The 23,293-nt window shown below is 44.5% G+C and overlaps 1 protein-coding gene across 4 annotated transcripts in view; it reads right to left on the bottom strand.

Moving 5' to 3' along the window:
• Positions 1–23,293, bottom strand: part of LOC137423756 (dihydropyrimidinase-related protein 2) — a 72,470-nt gene that overhangs the window by 37,202 nt on the left and 11,975 nt on the right. For all 4 annotated transcript variants that reach the window (XM_068111235.2, XM_068111234.2, XM_068111236.2 and 1 more), the window contains exons 4-7: positions 20,085–20,249; positions 7,376–7,437; positions 4,664–4,744; positions 4,462–4,530 (exon numbers count right to left, since the gene is read on the bottom strand). In XM_068111235.2, coding sequence (XP_067967336.1) covers positions 4,462–4,530; positions 4,664–4,744; positions 7,376–7,437; positions 20,085–20,249 — 377 coding nt within the window. The remainder of the gene's footprint in view (positions 1–4,461; positions 4,531–4,663; positions 4,745–7,375; positions 7,438–20,084; positions 20,250–23,293) is intronic.

The following is a 23,293-nucleotide window of genomic DNA, read 5'->3' on the forward strand; positions in this document are numbered from 1 at the left end:
CACCGTCAGTGTGTAGTTTGAAGACCATTCCGCAATTCGGTTAGCTGTGGGCGTGAGTCTGTTAGGCAGGGTGCAATGGAGCAGCGGGACATATTTATTTATGTTTTAAAACTGTCGCACTCAGGGTCAGGTTAAAAGTAGAGGGAACTACACCTACGTGTCACACTAAATAAAAGTTGTAGGCCCGGGCTGTGCCTAAGAGGAGGAGGGTGCAGTGTTGCGGATATGAGGATGGCATTTTTAAAATTGTATTGTATTGGAAATTGTTGTGTAACATTGTTGGATATGGCCCCTCCTGCCTCCAGAGTTGTGTAAAGATAAAAAAGGGCGTCTCGGTAGTTAATTCCATAAACACCACATTGCAGGACACGATAAAACCCTTGTTCAGTAGCTTATATCTTATTATGTGTTTTAGAGTAAGGCCTTGTCTTCCATTAGAATGACACTCCATTGCACCAAGTGAAAGAGATAGATTCCCTTCATTCCCATTCCCAAAAACCTCCATTTCCCCCTTTCGTCATTGCCAAGCCTCGATTGGCAATTACATCCCCTCCAAAGCCGCCATTGGCCATGAGGCAGGGTTGGGGAAGAAAGGCGGGTCCCCACCTCGTCAGAGAGGGGAGGAGTGAGTAAGCCCCACTCAACCAACCACAAACAAGGGGTTGGACTTCGAGAGGGTGTGGCAAGAAAGATCAAGGAGGTTCGAAAAGGTTGAGGGGCGGGGCCTATATAACCCGCTGCGGGACGTTCCCCAAGCAGATGAGTTCTGAGTCTGAAAAGAGACGACCTTCAGAGAGACAAGTGCGCAAGGAGAGAAAGACGCGTCAGACGATTTGGGAGAAAGAAGGGGAGGACCCAAAAGAGCCCGAGACGTGGAGCGACAACCAGCCCCGGCCGCGTGCAGCGAGATACGCGTGCCGCCGTCGCCCTGCTCGCTCCCAGCCTGACGAGGCCCGGCTTGCTGTGCGCCCTGCCAAGCCTTCCAGCTTGTGGTCCGAGCTGAACATTCCTCCTTCCAGCCAATCCACTCTGCAATTCCCCGCGTGAGTCTGTGTCTTCGTTTGTTCTGTCCTGGGTATTAATTAAGCCTGTTAGGTAAGCTAGTCATTTGCACTGTGTCACCTGCGTCTCATGTCCCCTGTAAATAATCGTGACTGCTCTTTTTGCTTATGTGTGTAAATAATAATAAACCCCGTTACTCTTCTGTACGTCTTCTTCTTCCTCTTTGCATTCGTCGTCTTAGTCTTTTCCCGATTGAATAGCGGTGGCACGATACGGCCAACGTCTGGGTGAATCGGGTGAATCGGGTGAGTCGGGGAACAACTGTTCGGCCGCGGTTACCTCCGCTCGGTAAAAGTAACATCTAATCCGCGGACCGTAACAATACCTTCCATGCATCATTGCTGTCACACATGACCGAGTACATGTTCATTGAAAATGACTAGTTCAAATGGCATTTTTACAAGTTTTGCTAATCGATGCAAGTCAGGATAATTGGTGCAAAATGAACGTCAGAGGTGACCTTTTCTCAGGAATGATTGGCCTTTATGCACCCATACCTTCAACATGTCCACCTCCCCTTTCAACACAAAGCTCACAGTGGCGGAGCATGCCCTGAACTGCTCGTCTCACCATAGCCGGGTCATTGCGCAAAGCATCCACTTCATGTCGAATACGGCCCTGCAATTCGTCAAGATCACGGGGAAGAGTTATGAACACCTTGTTCTTTAAATGTCCCCAAAGGAAATAATCACATGGTATAGGGTCAGGTGATCACCTGACCACTTCCACAAAGTCCCAACCAAACAGTCCACTTTTGTCGATTCATGTTGGTGTCAAAATTAAATTCCGGGGGTTGTCCTGTCAGTGCAAGAACATTATGGGTATTGGCCTTGCCGTCCATTGTGAAAGCAGCTTCGTCGCCGATAACGAGATACCGCAGGAAATTGACATCTGCTTCGCAACGTGCTATCAACCATCCGGCAAGCACCAGCCTCCTGGCAAATTCCCCTGGCGTAAGTTGATGGCGGATGTGAATCCGATATGGATGTTGGTGGAGGTCCAGTCTTGTGATTCGGTTGAATGTTGCCGAAGGCAATCCCGTCCCATTTCGTCTTGCGCTAGTTTCCCTAGGATGCTCCAAAACTTGCTGTCTTACTGCTGCAATGTTCATTTCCAATCGCCCAGTGCGCCTCCTACCAGAATTCTCCTTGTTGCGGTTGAGGCTAGTGCCATGCTCTTGGTATTTTCTAACATTCGCCAGATGGTTTTGGCTGCTGGAGGCTCCCGTTCTGGGAAACGTTCCCTGAACGCATCACAAGTTCGCTGCAAACTTCCAGTTTGGTGAAAGGTTAACCACAAAGGTCCGCTGTTCAGTCGTAAGTTGAACCATCTTTTCAATGACTCAGACTGTCTCTAAACCCATACACTGTTGGCCCATCTTAAATACCCATCTTAAACAAAGGATGACGCAACCGACGATTACCAGACCAGCTAAAATTTTTACATAATCAACTTGGCAGTCGACAAGTAATGCGTCCATTTCAAACTGTCTTGCACCGATTAGCCAAACTTGTAAAAATGCGATTTGAACTTGTCATTTTCAATGAACATGTACTCGGTCATGTGTGACAGCAATGATGCATCGAAGGTATCAATGGAAAGCTGAGGATCTCCTCATAATTGGTAAACCACATGTAAATTGTCAAACTAAATAACCTTTGCATATTAACCCCTTGAATTCGGATTACCTTTTTTTTGATACGCACTGTACAGTGAAGATTACACACTTGGACTTACAGCATTAAATGATCAACTAGAATGGCTCTCGGTGGAGCGCAAACCTCCACCAGGCTAAACAGTTTATGTTTCCTATCCCACTGATAGGCCGGATCTGGATTCGGACCTGAAACAAAATCGAATCTGCTTGTTCTCGTCACCAAACCAACTCACCACCAAGTTTAGTCATAACTCGTCCATAACCTTTTTAAAATATCACATTATATATCGCTTTTCGCCCGATCTCCCGATGGTGAATAATTACTACATAAATTTAATAATTATCGTATCTGAATCCATATTCAGATCTTCACCAAATCGGATCTATTCGTCCTTGTCACACACACGACCTGTCCACCAAGTTTCGTCCAAATCCGTCCATAACTTTTTGAGATTTCCTGCTGTGCATCGTTTTTGGCCCCATCTCCCAATGGTGAAGAATCACTTATAAGTTAAATGATTCTCGTATCCGAATCGGGATCTTCACCAAAATCTAATCATTTAGTCCTCGTCACATACGCTACATCTCTGACAAATTTCGTCCGAATCTGTCCACAACTTTTTGAGATATCTTGTTCACAGACAAACAAACACACAGACAGGGGTGAAAACATAACCTCCATCCACCTTTGGAGGTGGAGGTAACTAGAACGGCACCTGGTAGAGCACATTCCTCCACCAAGCTGAAAGGTTTATGTTTTGTATCCCACCTATAGGCTGGATCCAGATCCGGATTTTCACCAAAATCGAGTCAATTCTTCCTTGTCACACCCAAAAACCAAGTTTTATCCTAATCTATTCACATCTTTTTGAGTTATTCTGCTCACAGACAGACAAACAGGGGTGAAACAACCTCCATCCAGGTATATATCATCTCATGGCTCCTTCCCTTCCACTCCCCCCTCCTTCCCTCCCCATCTCTTCCCATCCACATTCTCTCTCTCATTCTCTCTCCCCTTCCCCTTCCCTCTCTCCCCCTATATTCAATTGTATTAAATCGAAATGTAAACCTGGTTGACAGGAAGTAGGATAGCCGAGAATTTCAGCCCTTTTTATAACCAAAGAATGTGTATTCTCACACACACCTGTGTACGTTGTTTATGGATCAGTGTGTGTGTGTGTGTGTGTGTGTGTGTGTGTGTGTGTGTGTGTGTGTGTGTGTGTGTGTGTGTGAGAGCTCTATTACAAATCTGAGCCCAAGTACTAAAAAAAGTAATAATAAATAAATAACCCTCAACCACTCTACCCTTCCCTACCCCTTCTTACTCCTCTCTACCCCTCCCTACCCCTTCTTACTCCTCTCTACCCCTCCCTACCCCTTCTTACTCCTCTCTACCCCTCCCTACCCCTTCTTACTCCTCTCTACCCCTCCCTACCCCTTCTTACTCCTCTCTACCCCTCCCTACCCCTTCTTACTCCTCTCTACCCCTCCCTACCCCTTCTTACTCCTCTCTACTCCTCCCTACCCCTTCTTACTCCTCTCTACCCCTCCCTACCCCTTCTTACTCCTCTCTACCCCTCCCTACCCCTTCTTACTCCTCTCTACCCCTCCCTACCCCTTCTTACTCCTCTCTACCCCTCCCTACCCCTTCTTACTCCTCTCTACCACTCTCTACCCCTCCCTACCCTTCCCTACCCCTTCGTACCCCTCCCAACCTCTCCCTACCCCTCCCAACTCCTCACCTCTTCTGGTCGACTCAGCACGTGACCTTCAGGGCCTGTTATTTGCATCTCGAACACTCGCTTTTGTTCCTGCAAAAAAACAAAAGGATGTATTAAATTAGAGAACACTCAGTACCAACGGCATGGCTGATCTATTGTTGACCATTTCACCAGCGAAGTGTCCTTGCTTTTTCTGTGCCAGGTCGTAGGTGCTGCTCTTTACCTGCGCAATGATGTCTCCATTTTCAGCATGCACCTGCGCTATGGCTCCAAGCTCTCTGATGCTGCTGAATGCTCTGTATATCTGGTCATGCCATATGGGGGACAAAAGAAAACGCAGAACACGTCACCCTACTATTAATAGGATCCATTAGTATTATCAGGAAACTAAAACAGGCAGTTGGCGGACATGTTTTCCACAACTGTAATCAGTTGCTGCAGATGAGTCGTCAAAACCCACCATGAAAAGCGTTTCCCCGATTCTAACCCCCCTTTCATGTCTACCTATGGAGCCCCCCAGTAGATCACAATGTGGCCGGCACGCAATGGCCTACTCTTTTTGGAAGGCATTGCCACGATATTATCCAATGCCATTAGATGGGACAGCCGGCTTAACTTCCAAACGGAGGCTGGCATACGTACCGATGCGACAATTTACGGTCACGTCGGGAATCGAACCCAGACGGGACAGCTCAAAGGCGATCCCGCTTTCCTGTCCCTTTTATTGAACCCATGACCTTTTGGAATCCTGTATGAATACGCACTTGTGAATCTACTCTGTGTGTGTGTGTGTGTGTGTGTGTGTGTGCGTGTGAGTGTGTGAGGCATACTTTTTGTGTCTATTAATTACGTGTCTATTAATTAATTACGTACTATTGAAATGTACCTTTTAACACTTAAGACTGCTGAGACTCCTTCGCCCTTTGAAGACCCTTTAACACCCCCAATATCCTTAAGACCCCAAAAACCTCTAAATACTCTTAAGACCCAAAAGACTCAGAGGACCCAAAGAGACCCCAATGACACAAAAGACCCAGAGGACCCAAAGTATCCCGAGGACCCGAGACCCAAAAGTCCCCAAGTATCCAAAAGACCCAGATGATCCAAAAGTCTCAGAGGACCCAAAATATCAAGAAGACCAAAGCGATCCAAATTAAACTGAAGACCCAAAAGACTCAGAAGACCCAAAAGTTCCCGAATACCCAAAAGACCCAGATGACCCAAAAGACCCAGGTGACCCAAAAGTCCCCGAGGAGTCAGAAGACTCAAAAGACCTAAACATCCCTGAGGACTCAAAGTCCCAGAGGATGCAAAAGTCCCAGAGGACCCAAAACACTCCAAATACCCAAACTATCCAGAAGACCCAAAGTCCCCGAGGATCCAAAAGACCCAAAAGTCCCCGAGAACCCAAAATACACAGATGACTAAAAAATCCCCGAGGACTCAAAAGACTGAAAAGACCCAGAGGATCCAAAAGTCCCTGAGGAGCCAAAAAACCCAGTTGACCCAGAAGTCCCTGAGGACCAAAAAGACCCCGAAAATCCAAAAGGCCCAGAGGACCCAAAAGACCCAGAGGGCCCAAAAGACTCCAAAGACCAAAAGACCAGTCTTCGAGGAACCAATAGACCCTGAGGACCCCAAATACCCTCGAGTCCGGCAGGCAGGTATGCTACAAGTTGGTGAAGACCAACGAAAATATGGTACGACGGACCAACGGATCCACTAGACATATAAAAGTGTGCATTCATGCAGGTGTCCCAAATTGGAACCACTGGGCTCGTCTTTCCTGGGAAAACCACATTTCCAAGCTGGCCTCAAAAGCCAGTCGCCGACTGGGCATCCTCCGTCGTGCGAAGTCCTTCCTTGGCACACCTGAGCTCCTCACCAAATACAAGGCTTTCATCCGCAGCTCAATGGAGTACTGCTCTCCCCTCTGGGCCGGTGCTCCTGCCTCACACCTAGCTCGCCTTCACGCTGTTGAAACCAAATCTTTCAGAATCATTGGAATCTCCTGCGATGAAGTTAACTCCGAGGGCCTTTCACTTACTCACCGCAGGCAGGTTGGTGGTCTTTCCGTCTTCTACCGACTCCTCTCCGGCCTTGCTCCCCCAGCTCTCTCTGGGCTCTGTCCCGCAAATATTCCTACTGGTCGCACAAGATCTGCCAGCAACCCTCTTATGGTGAAACTGCCAAAATCAAGACTCTCTGCTCACCTTCACTCCTTCATTCCTCTTTTCTCCCGCCTCTGGAACAAATTCCCTCACTCTCTTCGATCCCACTCCTCCATCCAGGTCTTAAAACAGCTGTTCACCACCATCTCTTCTCTCCCCCAATCCAAAACCTTGATCTTTTCTACCCCCGCTAATTTCACCCCAAATCCACTTTTTTGAAATACCAACTTCTGTCCTGGAAGTCCTTGGTGTCCTTTCGTTTTATACCTATCCTGCCTCCCCCCCCAAGCCCTCTCCCTCCCACACATCTCCCGATGTCCCTGCTCTCAAATGTTGTGATTGTGTGCTTCCCCTTCTCTCCCCATCTTGTCTACCGCTCCCCTTTTTATATACTTTGTTTGCTTGTTTGTTTGATTTGTTTGATTGATAAATGTTAGCTCTTTCACGAGCCTCGATTCTGTATACCAAAAAAAAAAAGGTCATGGGTTCAGGAAAAGGAAAGGCCTTGTGAATATTTGCGAATTATATAAAACTCTTTTCAAGAACTACCTGCAATTCAAGAGTCGATTTTTAGGATTTTGACAATATGAGGTATTATGCGATTAGTATCACTGAACTCCTTGGAGGATATATGTAACACATTTGCTGTAAAAATGAGGGAATTAGCAATTCCTGGCAGGTTGTCTCAAGACTGCCCGTCAAACTTTTCTCAGAAGTGCTTCCAACAACTTTGAATGGCAGAAAGCAGAAATTTCCTTCCACACCTCTGCGTCTGTAAGCTGGTAATAATCCTTGTATGCCAGAAACACCAGGAAGGCATTCACTCCTGTAATAAAGAGTTCACACAAAAAATATATTAAAAAGTTTTACAAACTTTCATCAAGTCCACTGAGTGAATTCCCCAAACAACACTTTCAAACAAGCAACAAGTTTGGCCTTTTGGCATTCCAAGATATCAGGAGCTCGTTGGGAAAAATAATCGGTAAGAATGCATCAAAAGGATTAAATCATCACGAGGAGCAGGTACAAGTACAACCAAAACCACCAACTGGGAGCATCAGGAAATGGTTCAAACATAAGCAGCACATCTGGAAAAACTTTACAAAGCTCTATTTCATCAATCCTGCACCTCTTCCCAAATCGTGCACCCATTCCCAAATCCCACACCTCTTTTCAAATCCCACACCTCTTTTCAAATCCTGAACCTCTTCCAATCCCACACCTCTTTCCCAATCTCACACCTCTTCCATAATCCTGTAACTCTTCCCAAATCCCACACCCATTCCCAAAACCTGAACACATTCCCAAATCTCGCACCTCTTCCCCAATCCCGCACCTCTTCCCCAATCCCGCACCTCTTCTCCAATCTGGCACAACTTCCCAAATCCAACACCTCTTCCCAAATACCACACATCTTTCCAAATCCTGTACCTCTTCCCAAATCGCACACCCATTCACAAATCCCATACCACTCCCCACATCCCACACCCATTCCCAAATCCCACACATCTCCAATCCCAAAGATCTTCCCAAATGCTCCACCCCTTCCCAAATCCCACACCTCTTTCCAAACCACTCACCCCTTCCCAAATCCCACACCTCTTCCAAAATGCCCCACCCCTTCCCAAATCCCACACCTCTTTCCCAAATCCTCCAACCCTTTCCAAATCACACACCTCTTTCACAAATTCCCCACCTATTCACAAATCCCCCACCTTTTCCCAAATCCCACACCTCTTTCCCAAATCTTCCAACCCTTTCCAAATCACACACCTCTTTCACAAATTCCCCACCTATTCACAAATCCCCCACCTATTCCCAAATCCCACACCTCTTTCCCAAATCTTCCAACCCTTTCCAAATCACACACCTCTTTCACAAATTCCCCACCTATTCACAAATCCCCCACCTTTTCCCAAATCCCACACCTATTTCCCAAATCTTCCAACCCTTTCCAAATCACACACCTCTTTCACAAATTCCCCACCTATTCACAAATCCCCCACCTTTTCCCAAATCCTGCACCTTTTCCCAAATCCTGCACCTTTTCCCAAACCCTGCACCTTTTCCCCAAATCCTCCAACCCTTTCCAAATCACACACCTCTTTCCCAAATCTTCCAACCCTTTCCAAATCACACACCTCTTTCACAAATTCCCCACCTATTCACAAATCCCCCACCTTTTCCCAAATCCTGCACCTTTTCCCAAATCCTGCACCTTTTCCCAAATCCTGCACCTTTTCCCCAAATCCTCCAACCCTTTCCAAATCACACACCTCTTTCCCAAATCTTCCAACCCTTTCCAAATCACACACCTCTTTCACAAATTCCCCACCTATTCACAAATCCCCCACCTTTTCCCAAATCCCACACCTCTTTCCCAAATCTTCCAACCCTTTCCAAATCACACACCTCTTTCACAAATTCCCCACGTATTCACAAATCCCCCACCTTTTCCCAATTCCTGCACCTTTTCCCAAATCCTGCACCTTTTCCCAAATCCTGCACCTTTTCCCCAAATCCCCCAACCCTTTCCAAATCACACACCTCCTGATGGAACACCGTGTCTAAGTAGCTTTCTATCGAGTAATGGATCAGGTAAAATGTTATAAGACAGCAACATGAGACCACGTTTAATGAAGCCTTCTGGAATTACTCCAGCCGACATGAATTTTCCATTTTTGTCATTCCGGCCCTGTGGAAATCTGGTTATACTTAGTCGTGGCTTTGGAAATGTCTCCTCCGTGCACCGTTTTGCCAACACAATAAAAGATGAGAATTAAAATGGGGGAAATAAGCCAAAAAAAACCCAGAAAACACTTTTCAAAAATATAATTCTGCTTCCCAACATTCCCATTCAAATGATGACTGTCTCTATGATGATGACGCGGAGATTAAAGCCCTTTGGCCTAGTCCGCCATTGCGGAAAGCGCACATGAGTGAACGGGTTCTTTGAAGGAATTAAAGATGTTTTTAGAGTTTTTGTGTGCACGACGCACGTGGTCCCAGAAGGGAATTTGTCCAGGAATCAAGTTAGGATCAGCAATTACGCCATCATTGTGTGTGTCCCTGTTCGTGGTACGGATCGAGCACCACTTATGTTGTAGAGCTGATCAGCAGCCATTAAAGGATCAGGAGCTCGTTCTTCTGTGCCAGATTGGTGAGACTCATTTTGGCATGATGTGAATAACTGGTTCCGCTAGTGTATTCCCTCCTCTCGAGTTTTCTGGAGCAACATTCACAACTTCCTGTGTGTTTTCGTGTTCATGGCGACTCTGTTTAGGCTTCCACAGTGGGCCCTGTGAGTCACGCAACTGCTGCAGGAATGAGGAGAATGGAGCTTTCAGTACACACTTGTCTGGTGGGTACTGTGGGCACTGTGTCACAGTCACAGTGGTGGAATGTGGCACCACTATTTAAAAAATGGTGGACATTGCATCAAGTCAACGAGAAATCTGAACATAAATAATTTGAAAGCAGAACGCGATGAGGAGGCAATCAGAGATGGGAATGGAAACATGACGGATGTGTGCACGTGTGTATCTTTGTGTATAGGGTCGAGGCTCATGGAGGGCCTGGAATACAGAGCGGATCGGCACATAACACAACAAAACTAGAACAGCTCTCGGTAGAGAGCATACCTCCACCAGGCTCAGCAGGTTACGTTTTGCGTTCCACTGATAGGTCGGATCTGGATTCGAACCTGAACCAAAATCGAATCACCTTGTTCTTGTCAGTTAACCAACACATTCACCAACTTTTGTCATAAGTCGACCATAACTTTTGGAGATATCATACTATATGTCCTTTTTGGCCCTATTAATCAATGGTGTAGAATCACTTTAACATTTCAAAAATTCTGGTATCTGGATCCGGATTTGGATCCTCATCGAAATGTAACAAATTCGTCCTTGTCACAGACTCAACCTGTCCATCAAGTTCGGGCCAAATCCGTCCATAACCTTTTTGAGATATCTTGCTATGTATCGTTTCCTCCCCATCTCTCAATGGTGAAGAATCACAAAAAAAAAAAATTCAGATCCACATTCGGATCTTCACCAAAACATAATCATTTCATACTTGTCACTTACCCATCCTCTCCATCAAACTTTGTCCAAATTTGTCCACAACTTTTTGAGATATCCTGTTCACAAACCAACAAACAAGAAATATGTTGTTCATAGCACGATACTTGCGAAGTCCCGAAAAGAGGTTGTTGACCTCTGGCCTATGTTAACCTCAAAAATAATTGGTGGTTGAATTCAGTGACCTGACATGCAAATCCTGTTCAAATTTCAAGTCAATTGAAAGAAAATTTAGGATTTTAGAAATTCCACCTTAAGTTGTTGACCTTTGGCCTATGTTGACCTTTTGGCCTAAGATGACCTCAAAATAATTGGTAGTTGAATTCAGTGACCTGATATGCAAATGCCCTTCAAATTTCAAGTCAATCGGATGAAAACTGAGGATTTTAGAAATTTGACAAAGTTGTTGACCTTTGCCTATGTTGACCTTTTGACCTCAAAATCAAGAGGGTTCTTCCTTATGACCAACTCTACCATTTGGTGAAGTTTCATAAAGATCTGTGAAGTCTTCTTCCTTTTGACAACTCTACCATTTGGTGAGGTTTCATGGAGGGTGTCTGCTCACAGATTAGGTCATTAGGTTGGGGTTGTGGTGTGGTTGGTATCATGGAGGGTGTGTCCTCACAGATTGGGTGATTGGTTTGTGATTGAAGAGTGTGGATGTGACACAGGCATGTTGCACCCAATGGCTTCCTCTTGTGTTGATATTTCCTTGAACATCACAGAGACGATAATGGAAGGTAGATTGAAAGTAGAAGAAAAAGAAACCTGAATTTATTTGATATGGAGGTAGAAAACGAGAAGGGTGAGCAAACATTCCACCAATTTTTCTCCTCATGAGATTCCTATCAGATTTATACCAAATCTCATGAGAAATCAAAGGAGTTTGTTTATTTATTAAATAAGATGTGTATAGCCCATATGGGATGTGTTGACACCCCTTATTTTTTATTAATTAATTAAATAAGATGTGTATAGCCCATATGGGATGTGTTGACACCCCTTATTTTTATTAATTTGATTCTGCAACTGGACCTGATGGCATCAGCCCACGGGTCCTAAAATCCTGTTCTTCCGCTCTTTCACTCCCTCTCTCTGTTCTCTTCACCCTCTCTTTTGCTCAAGGTCATCTGCTATCTGCTTGGAAATCTGCCAACATCACCGCTTTGCACAAAAAAGGTGCAAAAACAGATCCCAGCAACTACAGACCAATCAGCCTTCTCCCAATTATCAGCAAAATCATGGAATCCATCATTGCTTCAGATATGAAATCTTTCCTCTTCTCCAATGGCTTGATCTCTGATCATCAATTTGGTTTCAGACCTGGTCACTCTACTCTGGACATGCTGCTTCTGCTTTCTCAACAATGGATGGAGGTCCTCAATGCCAAACAGGAAATTAGAGCAGTCTCCCTTGACATATCATGTGCCTTCGATACGGTCTGGCACCCAGTTCTGCTCACCAAACTCTCCTCTTTTGGTATCCATGGAAATCTCCACGCATGGCTGACGGACTTCCTCTCTAGTCGTAGTCAACGTGTGGCCCTGAATGGGTTTCTCTCATCTCCTCTTCCTGTTCAGGCTGGAGTTCCCCAAGGCAGTGTTCTGGGCCTTGTGCTTTTTCTGGTCTTCATCAATGATCTCGCTGACTCTCTTGAAAATCCTCTCTATCTCTTTGCTGATGACTCTACTCTCTGTCGCTCCATTCTTCATCCCTCAGATCGGCAGTCTGCAGCCTCCTCGCTCTCTGCAGACCTGGACAAAATCACAGACTGGGCAAACAAGTGGAACATGTCTTTCAATCCTGACAAATCTCACACTCTTACGATGTCTCTCTGAAAAGACCGACTGGACAACCCTCCCATCCACTTTCTGAATAATCCTCTCCAAGAAGTTTTGTCACTCAAGCTCCTCACCACATACAAGGCTTTCATCCGCAGCTCAATGGAATACTGCTCTCCCCTCTGGGCTGGTGCTCCTGCCTCACACCTCGCTCGTCTTCACGCTGTTGAAACCAAAGCATTCAGAATCATTGGAATCTCCCACGATGAAGCTAACTCCAAGGGCCTCTCACTCACTCACCGCAGGCAGGTTGGTGGTCTTTCCGTCTTCTACCGACTCCTCTCTGGCCTTGCCCCCCCCAGCTCTCTCTGGGCTCTGTCCCGCAAATATTCCTACAGGTCGCACAAGATCTGCCTGCAACCCTCTTATGGTTAAACTGCCAAAATCAAGACTCTCTGCTCACCTTCACTCCTTCATTCCTCTTTTCTCCCGCCTCTGGAACAAACTCCCTCACTCTCTTCAATCCCACTCCACCCTCCAGGTCTTTAAAACAGCTGTTCACCACCATCTCTTATCTTCCCCCATCCAAAACCTTGAACTATTCTACCCCCGCTAATTTCACCCCAATTCCACTTTTTCGAAATACCAACTTCTGTCCTGGAAGTCCTTGATGTCCTTGTGTTTTATACTTCTCCCTCCCCCCCGCCCCCCTTCCCACGCCTCCTCCCCCCAAGCCCTCTCCCTTCCACACATCTCCCTGCTCTCAAATGTTGTGTTTGTGTGCTTCCCCTTCTCTCCCCATCTTGTCTTCCGCTCCCTCTTTATATATATTTTGTTTGTCTGGTTGATTTGTTTGTGAAGTAAATGTTAACTCTTTCACGAGCCTCGATTCAGTATACAAAAAAAAAAAAATAGGAAAAAAAAGAAAGATGTGTATAGCCAATATGGGATGTGTTGACACCCCTTATTTTTATTAATTAATTAAATAAGATGTGTATAGCCCATATGGAATGTGTTGACACCCCTTATTTTTATTTATTTTTAAATAGGATGTGTATAGCCCGTGTGGGATGTGACGAGATCCCCTTATTACTTGCGAAAATCGAAGATTTTTCAAGTATATTGGTTGGTCTTGTGCGTTATTCTGTCTTTGTCTGTTTGTCTGTTTGTCTGTCTGTTTGTCTGTATGTCAGTCACCCACAGACCACAATTTTCAACCGATCTTCACGAATCGTCACCAAATGGTAGCGTTGGTCATAAGCAAGAACAATAGACCATTTTTACTTGCAGGAAAAGAAAAGATTCCGGCAAGTATGTTGAACGGTTCTTTGGTTTGTCTGTTCGTCTGACTGTGCGCAGCACTACGTCTACACCGTTGCACATAGAATCGCCAAACTTTACACACATATTTGTCTTGCCCTGGAATAGACTGTGCCCAATTGATGACGTCATCGGTCACGTGGTTCGGCCGCCATCTTGGAAAAATGGAAAAACTTTGCACCTCTATATCTCCGAAAGTGCTGAACAGAAAAATTGAGACATGGCTCATTGTGAAGAACTTTCCATGGGGAATAAAATATGTTAATGATGGTGTCATTGGTGCCTCTATTATGACGTCATAATTCGACAAGTACAAAACTTCATCCGATCAAGATGAAATTTCTTGAGCATAATCTTGGAATAAATTAGTTTAGAAAACAAATAATGATGACGTCATCGATCATGTGGTTCCGCCGCCATATTTGTCCAAAATGGTCAATAAAAACTATATTCCGGCAAGTCCTCGGTCTCTGACCGATTTTTCATTTGTTTGTTTGTTTGTTTTTTTGGGGTCAGGAAGCCTATTGTTTTTGGGGTTAAAAGGTCAATAGGTCAACAGAGGCCAAATTACTAAAATGCTCAATTTTTATCCGATTAACTTGAAATTTGAAGAGAATTTGCATATATGGTCAATTAATTTCACCACGAAGTATTTTTGAGGTCAACATAGCTCAAAAGGTCAACATAGGCCAAATTTCTAAAATCCTCAATTTTCATCCGATTAACTTGAAATGATAATAATAAATCATTATTGTCCCATATTCAGGGAAATTTGAAGATAATTTGCATATCTGGTCACTGAATTTCACCACGAAGTACTTTTGAGGTCAACATCGGACAAAAGGTCAACAACTTAGGTGCAATTTCTAAAATCCTCAATTTTTATACAATTGACTTGAAATTTGAAGAGGATTTGCATTTGATGTCACTGAATTCAACCACCAATTATTTTTGAGGTCAACATCGACCAAAAGGTCAACATAGGCCAAATTTGTAAAATTGTTAATCTTCATCCGATTGACTTGAAACATGAAGAGGGTTTGCATGTCAGGTCACTGAATTCAACCACCAATTCTTTTTGAGGTCATCATAGGCCAACAACTTATTTCATGGATTTTGCAAGTATCGTGCTTTGCATGACATAGTTCTTGTTTTTATTTATTTATTTATTAAATAAGATGTGTATAGTTCATATGGGATGTGTCGTGACCCCTTAATTACATCATTGTGAATGACACTATTTTGAATATTGAAGAAAATGCAATATGACCAGATGGTCCAGGTGTATATAAGATGAACACTTAATAAGTCAGAACCGCAAAGTCCCTGATTGTTGATGTCACCAGAATCAATAAGATGACATGTCAATACCTTCTGTACTGAGTGCAATGTAAATCAGGCATTTGCTTGGTAGCTCAGGACGCCAGTCGGCCCAAGCAAGCTATGGGAGAGGCTAGTTAATATAGGCCTATCATTCACTCATAATACAGGGTGAAATCTTTACATACAAATCAAGTTTCGAGAAGATTCAATTTCAGCCCGAAATATTGTTTGTGGTGTTGGTAACAGATAACCATAATGACGTGTTTCCTGTTTTCTCATCACGTGCTGATAAATCGGGATGAGTGAGATAACAAAGGGGGTGGAAAAGCAAAAAATTCGGAAATTCCTGGTGAACTAAAGTATCAAACGTGATGAAATTTACAGACGACTGGTTGCTGAGTGTGGTGATTGTCTGTCAGGATTCCAGGAAAAGTTGAGTTATGTTAATAATAAAAGTCCAGGTCAATTTGAACCATCCTGGGAAAGCACAAAGTGAACAAAGAGTTCTCTCTGTCGATTCATTTTATAAATAAATACCTCACACACATCATCAAAGAGAAACTATGCACCAACATGGAGGAAACTTTACATACAACTACTGTCTTAACAACATCAAAGAGGTGGTTGGGAGTTGGTTGAAGTCGGACAATTCATCGGAAATGTGGAATGTGTTTTGTTTTGTTTACGAGGCTGCAACAAGCTTGGTGGAGAGTGTTCAATATAAACAAGGGTTTACAGACAGAAACAGGAGTTTATGGACAGAAACAGGGGTTTACAAACAGAAGCAAGGCTTTACGGGCAGAAACAGGGGTTTTACGGACAAAAGCAGGGGTTTATGGACAGAAACAGGGATTTACGGACAGAAGCAGGGGTTTATGGACAGAAACAGGGACTTACTGACAGAAACAGAGGTTTACAGACAGAAACAGGAGTATACAGACAGAAACAGGAGTTTACAGAGATGAACAAGGATTTACAGACAGAAGCAAGGGTTTATGGACAGAAACAAGGATTTACAGACAGAAGCAGGGGTTTACAGACAGAAACAGGGGTTTACAGTACAGAATCAAGGCTTTACAGGCAGAAACAGGGACTTACTGACAGAAACAGAGGTTTACAGACAGAAACAGGAGTATACAGACAGAAACAGGAGTTTACAGAGACAAACAAGGATTTACAGACAGAAGCAAGGGTTTATGGACAGAAACAAGGATTTACAGACAGAAACGGGGGTTTATGGATTGACGCAGGGATTTATGGACAGAAACAGAGATTTAAGGACAGAAGCAGGAGTTTACAGACAGAAACAGGGATTTACAGACAGAAACAGGGATTTACTGCCAGAAACAGGGATTTGCAGACAGAAACAGGAGTTTACAGACAGAAACAGGAGTTTAAGGACAGAAACAGAGATTTACGGACAGAAACATAGGTTTAGGGACAGAAACATAGGTTTAGGGACAGAAACAGGGATTTACCGACAGAAACAGAGATTTACTGCCAGAAACAGGGATTTGCAGACAGAAACAGGAGTTTACAGACAGAAACAGGAGTTTACAGACAGAAACAGGAGTTTAAGGACAGAAACAGAGATTTACGGACAGAAACAGGTTTAGGGACAGAAACATAGGTTTAGGGACAGAAACAGGGATTTACCGACAGAAACTGAGATTTCCAGACAGAAACAAGAGTTAACAGACAGGAACAGGGGTGTATGGGCAGAAACAGGCATTTGCAGACAGAAATGGGGGTTACAGACAGAAACAGGGTTTTATGGACAAAAGTGGAGGTTTATTGACAGAAACGAGGATTTTCAGACAGAAACAAGGAGTTAAGAACAGAAACAGGGGCTGAAGGACAGAAACAGGGTGGTTAAAGGTTTAGGACAGAAACAAGGCTTTGACAGAAAGGTCAAATCATTGATGTTTTAAGTGTCTGATGGTAAGAATGCCCAATGATAAATGTACACTATACAGTATTACCAATAGTATTGGAACAGCACATCCAAATTCGAAATGAATGAACCCGACTGATCCCCCCCCAGCCATACTGCTGTGTCTGTTTGCAATATTGGTTCAAGGACAAAAATATATCAGTTACAGCTGTAACTTTGGACGAGTTGCAAGTTGAGGAAGAAAAATATTTTCTTCCTAATTAAATTTCTGCAACGGAATGGTGCTCTGTCCAAGGATGTTTTTTTGCATGTAAGTTGTTGCTCAAGTTTTTCGTGAATGACCCGAATCTCCATCAAGAACACGGGTCTCATTATTTAATTATACGTACTTGTATGTTTAAAATAACTGGAGAGTTCATGGAGCACTTTACCCCACGTCGTCTTGAGAAACATGGACATGGGCGGGGTCTGCGAGTGGCAAATGTGATTGGTCGAGATGACATAAAATGACGTAATAGTTTGTCCAAGTATTGCTAAAACTGAAGGGTTTTGAAAGTGTCAAAAGGCGATTTGTGTTCTACAATCTACTGTTCAAGTACTGTATATCATTCAATTGAAATAAAGTAAATATTTTAAAGGGTGCAGCAATGTATACCACCGTTGATGCAGCGTCTTTCACACCATCTTATTTAACACGTAGCATTAGATCTTCGTGCTTGTTGTTTGTGTCCTTTATGAGGTCCTCAAAAATAGTAAGTTTCCCGTTTGGAATGGTTATAAATTTTGTTTGTCTGCCAGACAGGCAGACATCGTGAAAAGATTATCTCTACCCTGTGTGCCTGCGAGACTGGGATTCAGAGCCAAAGTACTGCTAAACTACAGACCGAAATTAAATTGTTCCTCGATCGTTTGTAGACAGACGCACTGACAGACAGACAGAAGTGGGCCCAATAGCTTAACCCTGCTCTCACTTTGCACGACGAGGTAATACAATTTTTGTCGTTGTAGACAACTCGTTATGAGAACATTTTGAAAACCCCTCCAGCCCCTCATAAGAAGGCCAAATGTTTAATCGAAGCATTATGATATTAAATGTCCTTAATTAAGACATTTTTAATGAACTATATTTAAAGGTTTGTGCCTCGGCTGATCCAGGATTTTAAAATGCTTTGTTAGTGCAATCTTTAGAACATTTTAAAAATGAAACTAGAACGCCACTCAGTGGAGCGCAAACTCCCGCCGTGGGTCAAGTTGGAATAGTACGATTTCACAAAAGTTTGAGGGAGGAGTTCAGTGACGACACAAGACAGACAACACAAGACAGACACTGCACAGATATATATTTAGAATATATAGAAGATAATGTTAAAAACAAAACAAGGCAATTTCACTTACATTTTCGGATTCAGCGTTCAATTCTATATAAGTGAGTGTATTTTGAGGCATGTGTGACTTCAAATAAAATTGTAAGCCAGGAAAAACGTTCGTTTCATTCCTTAGGGATACAACATGTAAAACTAGCCCAAACGTCAAAACAAAACTCGCTCATTTTAAGTCGTACAAGCTAATGCGACCACTCATTCTTCTGGGAAGAATCCCGTGCACATGCTGGTCACACTTATAACTCACCTAAGTCTTTATAAGTTAATCAAATACTGACACCGCGATTGACATTCGCTGAGGTAAAACTAAATGTTGATATCTCTTCTGAGGGTAAAAACTAAAAAACCCCCCCAAAAACAGTTTTAAAACATTATACGTATCAAACGATACATTTTATGAAACGGGGAAACCGAATACACACATTGGTCGTTTTAAAATGACAGAATATGTCTTTATTAGAAAAAAAAAAAAAGAAGAACCTTGAGGACGACGCTGCTAACAAAATACACCACTCTAACGCATAACCACGAGTTTAAACTACAATTACGACAAATATGAAAAATATTTTCATATCACAATGTTAAATATAGAATATATAGAAGATAATGTTTAAAAAAATGAGCCCTATCTTCCAATGGTAAAAAATTCCCCAAAAAATTCTTGGATCCGGAATAATATCCTGAGTTTCACCAAAAACTAATCAATTCTTCCTTATCGCAAGGGCAATCAACCCACCAACTTTCATCCAAATCCATTCAGAACTTTTGCAGATATCTTGTACACGAACGCACACACACACACACACACACACACACACACACACACACACACACACACACACACACACACACACACACACACACACACACACACACACACACACGCACGATCGAATGCATTACTCCCGCCAAGGGAAAATAAAATCATTGACTGACCCTTGATAAATGGAACCATATGTGTTATTTGGCAAGTAGTAAAAAGCCGGTAAAAATGACAGATCGGAACAGTTTATTCGCCGGTGCAGCCTCGTGAGCGTGCCAAAGACTGTGAAGTCCCGGCCTAGTGTCAGGTGTGCTTATATCTTCTTCATTTATTGGGCATTGGACACTCGTTTTACTCTGTGTGTGTTGCACATCACGTGCAGCAAATTTCACCTCCCTGCGCCATGTATTTATTGTTATTTAAAAAACGCTTCTGTACACCGCCCTTGAGGCTCGGTTTGTAAGCCACCGTCTACAATTCCAATATAAGAGACATAATCACTCTTTTATGGAAAATGTTTTTCAAGTTTGTTTTGTCCTCAAAAATAGACCATTGTGAACACACATTCGTGTTAAAAGATTGGCCTTTAAAACCTACCCTTATGAAGGGGGACAGACAAACACACAAACTGACTGTTTTATATGGCAGATTGTAAATTAGTAAAAAGTGGTGAATTAGTTGAGCATGAAGAATGGTTTGCCATATATATATATATATATATATATATATATACCAAACTCGGACAAAAACACCAGATGAACATGGCACTGGCTTAACCTAGGCATGGTGAAGATCACAGAAAGGTATCTGCAAAGACCAACTTAGCTCTTTCAGCAGAGACAGGTGGTTGAACATATTAAGTAATAAAATAACAGTGCAAATCATTCAAAGATGTCAGGTGGATGAAATATTTTGGAGGCATCACCTTTCTGATTGACCAGAATCTCCATCTCCTCCAATAAGTCCTCACTCCAGTAAGTGAGATCTACGTTGAGAGTGTAGTCACAACACACCTTGCTGTCGGCCCATTGTCGCCACTGCTCGAAGGAAGCTATCAGGCCTGCGCCAGGCTCTGGCACCACGTGGTCCACTGGGAAACACCAAACAGGGAGGGTAAATAGGGTGGAAGGTTATGACTTTCTCCCTCCTCTAAAACCTGGTGGTACCTTGTTAAGTTTGTCTCTGGTGTTTGCTCCACTTCCATCCCTTCCCTCTCTTTAAATGGCACCACAGCCAACTCCGCGCATGAGAAGGCCGAATGTCTCAATTCTGTGTTTGCTTCCAAATCTTGCGTCCCCAACCCCTCACTCTCTGTACCCACCCAAAACAGTCACACCAAACTGCTCTTGGACTCTGTCTCTTTTTCACCTGAGAAGGTGGAGATGTTTCAGGCAACCCTCGACACCGATTGTGCAACTTGCCTGGATGGAATCAGCTCATATGTCCTAAAAACCTGCTCTGCTGCTCTTTCACATCCTCTCGATGCTCTTTTCACCCTATTATATACTCGGGGTCATCTTCCATCTGCTTCAAAATTAGCTAACATCACAGTATTACATAAGAAGGTGCAAAAATGGATTTCCTTAACTACAGACCTACTAGCTTACTTCCAATCATCAGCAACGTCATGGAATCAATTATGACAGGTGACATAAAATCATTCCTTTTCTCCAACGGCCTCATATCATATCATCAATTCGGATCCAGACCTGGTCACTACACCTTGGACATGCTCCTCCTACTCAACCAACAATGAATGGAGGTCTTCAATGTCAGACATGAGATCAGGGCCGTCTCTCTGGACACATCTGGTGCTTTTGATGCAGTCAGGCATCCTGCCTTACTCACCAAACTCTCTGTCTTAGGCATTCAAGGCCAACTTCACACATGCCTTACTGACTTCCTCTACTCTCGTAGAGAATGTGTGGCTCTCAACGGGATCCTTTCCTCAAATCTTTTCTCCCTGTCATGGCTGAAGTACCCCAAGGCAGTGTTCTTGGCTCAGTCCTATTCCTAATCTTCATCAATGACCTCTCTGACTCTATGGAAAAACTTCTTTATCTCTTTGCTGATGCCTCCACTTGGAATATGACTTTCAATCCTGACAAATCTCACATTCTCGCTTTTTATCCAAAATCGACAGTCTGACAAACCCTCCCATCTACTTCCTTAACAATCCTCTTGAAGAAGTTCAGTCATACAAACTTTTAGGACTCACTATCAGTTATTATCTTTCTTGTGCAAACCTCACTTCAAAGTTGGCTTCCATGGAGTACTGCTCTCCCCTTTGGGCTGGCATCCCTGCCTGACATCTTGCTCAGCTTGATGGAGTACTCTTCTCCCCTTTGGGTTGGCATCCCTGCCTGACATCTTGCCCAGCTTGATGGAGTACTCTTCTCCCCTTTGGGTTGGCATCCCTGCCTGACATCTTGCCCAGCTTGATGGAGTACTCTTCTCCCCTTTGGGTTGGCATCCCTGCCTGACATCTTGCCCAGCTTGATGGAGTACTCTTCTCCCCTTTGGGTTGGCATCCCTGCCTGACATCTTGCTCAGCTTGATGGAGTACTCTTCTCCCCTTTGGGTTGGCATCCCTGCCTGACATCTTGCCCAGCTTGATGGAGTACTCTTCTCCCCTTTGGGTTGGCATCCCTGCCTGACATCTTGCCCAGCTTGATGGAGTACTCTTCTCCCCTTTGGGTTGGCATCCCTGCCTGACATCTTGCCCAGCTTGATGGAGTACTCTTCTCCCCTTTGGGTTGGCATCCCTGCCTGACATCTTGCTCAGCTTGATGGAGTACTGCTCTCCCCTTTGGGTTGGCATCCCTGCCTGACATCTTGCTCAGCTTGATGGGGTATTCTTCTCCCCTTTGGGCTGGCATCCCTGCCTGACATCTTGCCCAGCTTGGTGGGGTATTCTTCTCCCCTTTGGGCTGGCATCCCTGCCTGACATCTTGCTCAGCTTGATGGAGTATTCTTCTCCACTTTGGGCTGGCATCCCTGCCTGACATCTTGCTCAGCTTGGTGGGGTATTTTTCTCCCCTTTGGGCTGGCATCCCTGCCTGACATCTTGCTCAGCTTGGTGGTGTACTCTTCTCCCCTTTGGGCTGGCATCCCTGCCTGACATCTTGCTCAGCTTGGTGGGGTACACTTCTCCCCTTTGGGCTGGCATCCCTGCCTGACATCTTGCTCAGCTTGATGGAGTACTCTTCTCCCCTTTGGGCTGGCATCCCTGCCTCACATCTTGCTCAGCTTGATGGAGTACTCTTCTCCCCTTTGGGCTGGCATCCCTGCGTGACATCTTGCTCAGCTTGATGGAGTACTGCTCTCCCCTTTGGGCTGGCATCCCTGCGTGACATCTTGATCAGCTTGATGGAGTACTGCTCTCGCCTTTTGGCTGGCATCCCTGCGTGACATCTTGATCAGCTTGGCGGGGTACTATTCTCCCCTTTGGGCTGGCATCCCTGCCTGACATCTTGCTCAGCTTGGTGGGGTACTATTCTCCCCTTTGGGCTGGCATCCCTGCCTGACATCTTGATCAGCTTGGTGGGGTACTATTCGCCCCTTTGGGCTGGCATCCCTGCCTGACATCTTGCTCAGCTTGGTGGGGTACTATTCTCCCCTTTGGGCTGGCATCCCTGCCTGTCATCTTGCTCAGCTTGGTGGGGTACTATTCTCCCCTTTGGGCTGGCATCCCTGCCTGACATCTTGCCCAGCTTGGTGGAGTACTCTTCTCTCCTTTGGGCTGGCATCCCTGCCTGACATCTTGCCCAGCTTGGTGGAGTACTCTTCTCCTCTTTGGGCTGGCATCCCTGCCTGACATCTTGCTCCGCTTGGTGGAGTACTGCTCTCCACTTTGGGCTGGCATCCCTGCCTGACATCTTGCCCAGCTTGGTGGAGTACTCTTCTCTCCTTTGGGCTGGCATCCCTGCCTGACATCTTGCCCAGCTTGGTGGAGTACTCTTCTCCCCTTTGGGCTGGCATCCCTGCCTGACATCCTGCTCAGCTTGGTGGAGTACTGCTCTCCACTTTGGGCTGGCATCCCTGCGTGACATCTTGCTCAGCTTGGTGGGGTACTATTCTCCCCTTTGGGCTGGCATCCCTGCCTGACATATTGTTCAGCTTGATGGAGTACTG

This window comes from Myxine glutinosa, chromosome 3, assembly GCF_964187855.1.
Source record: "Myxine glutinosa chromosome 3, kmMyxGlut1.1, whole genome shotgun sequence".
NCBI classification, from domain to species: Eukaryota; Metazoa; Chordata; class Myxini; order Myxiniformes; family Myxinidae; genus Myxine; species Myxine glutinosa.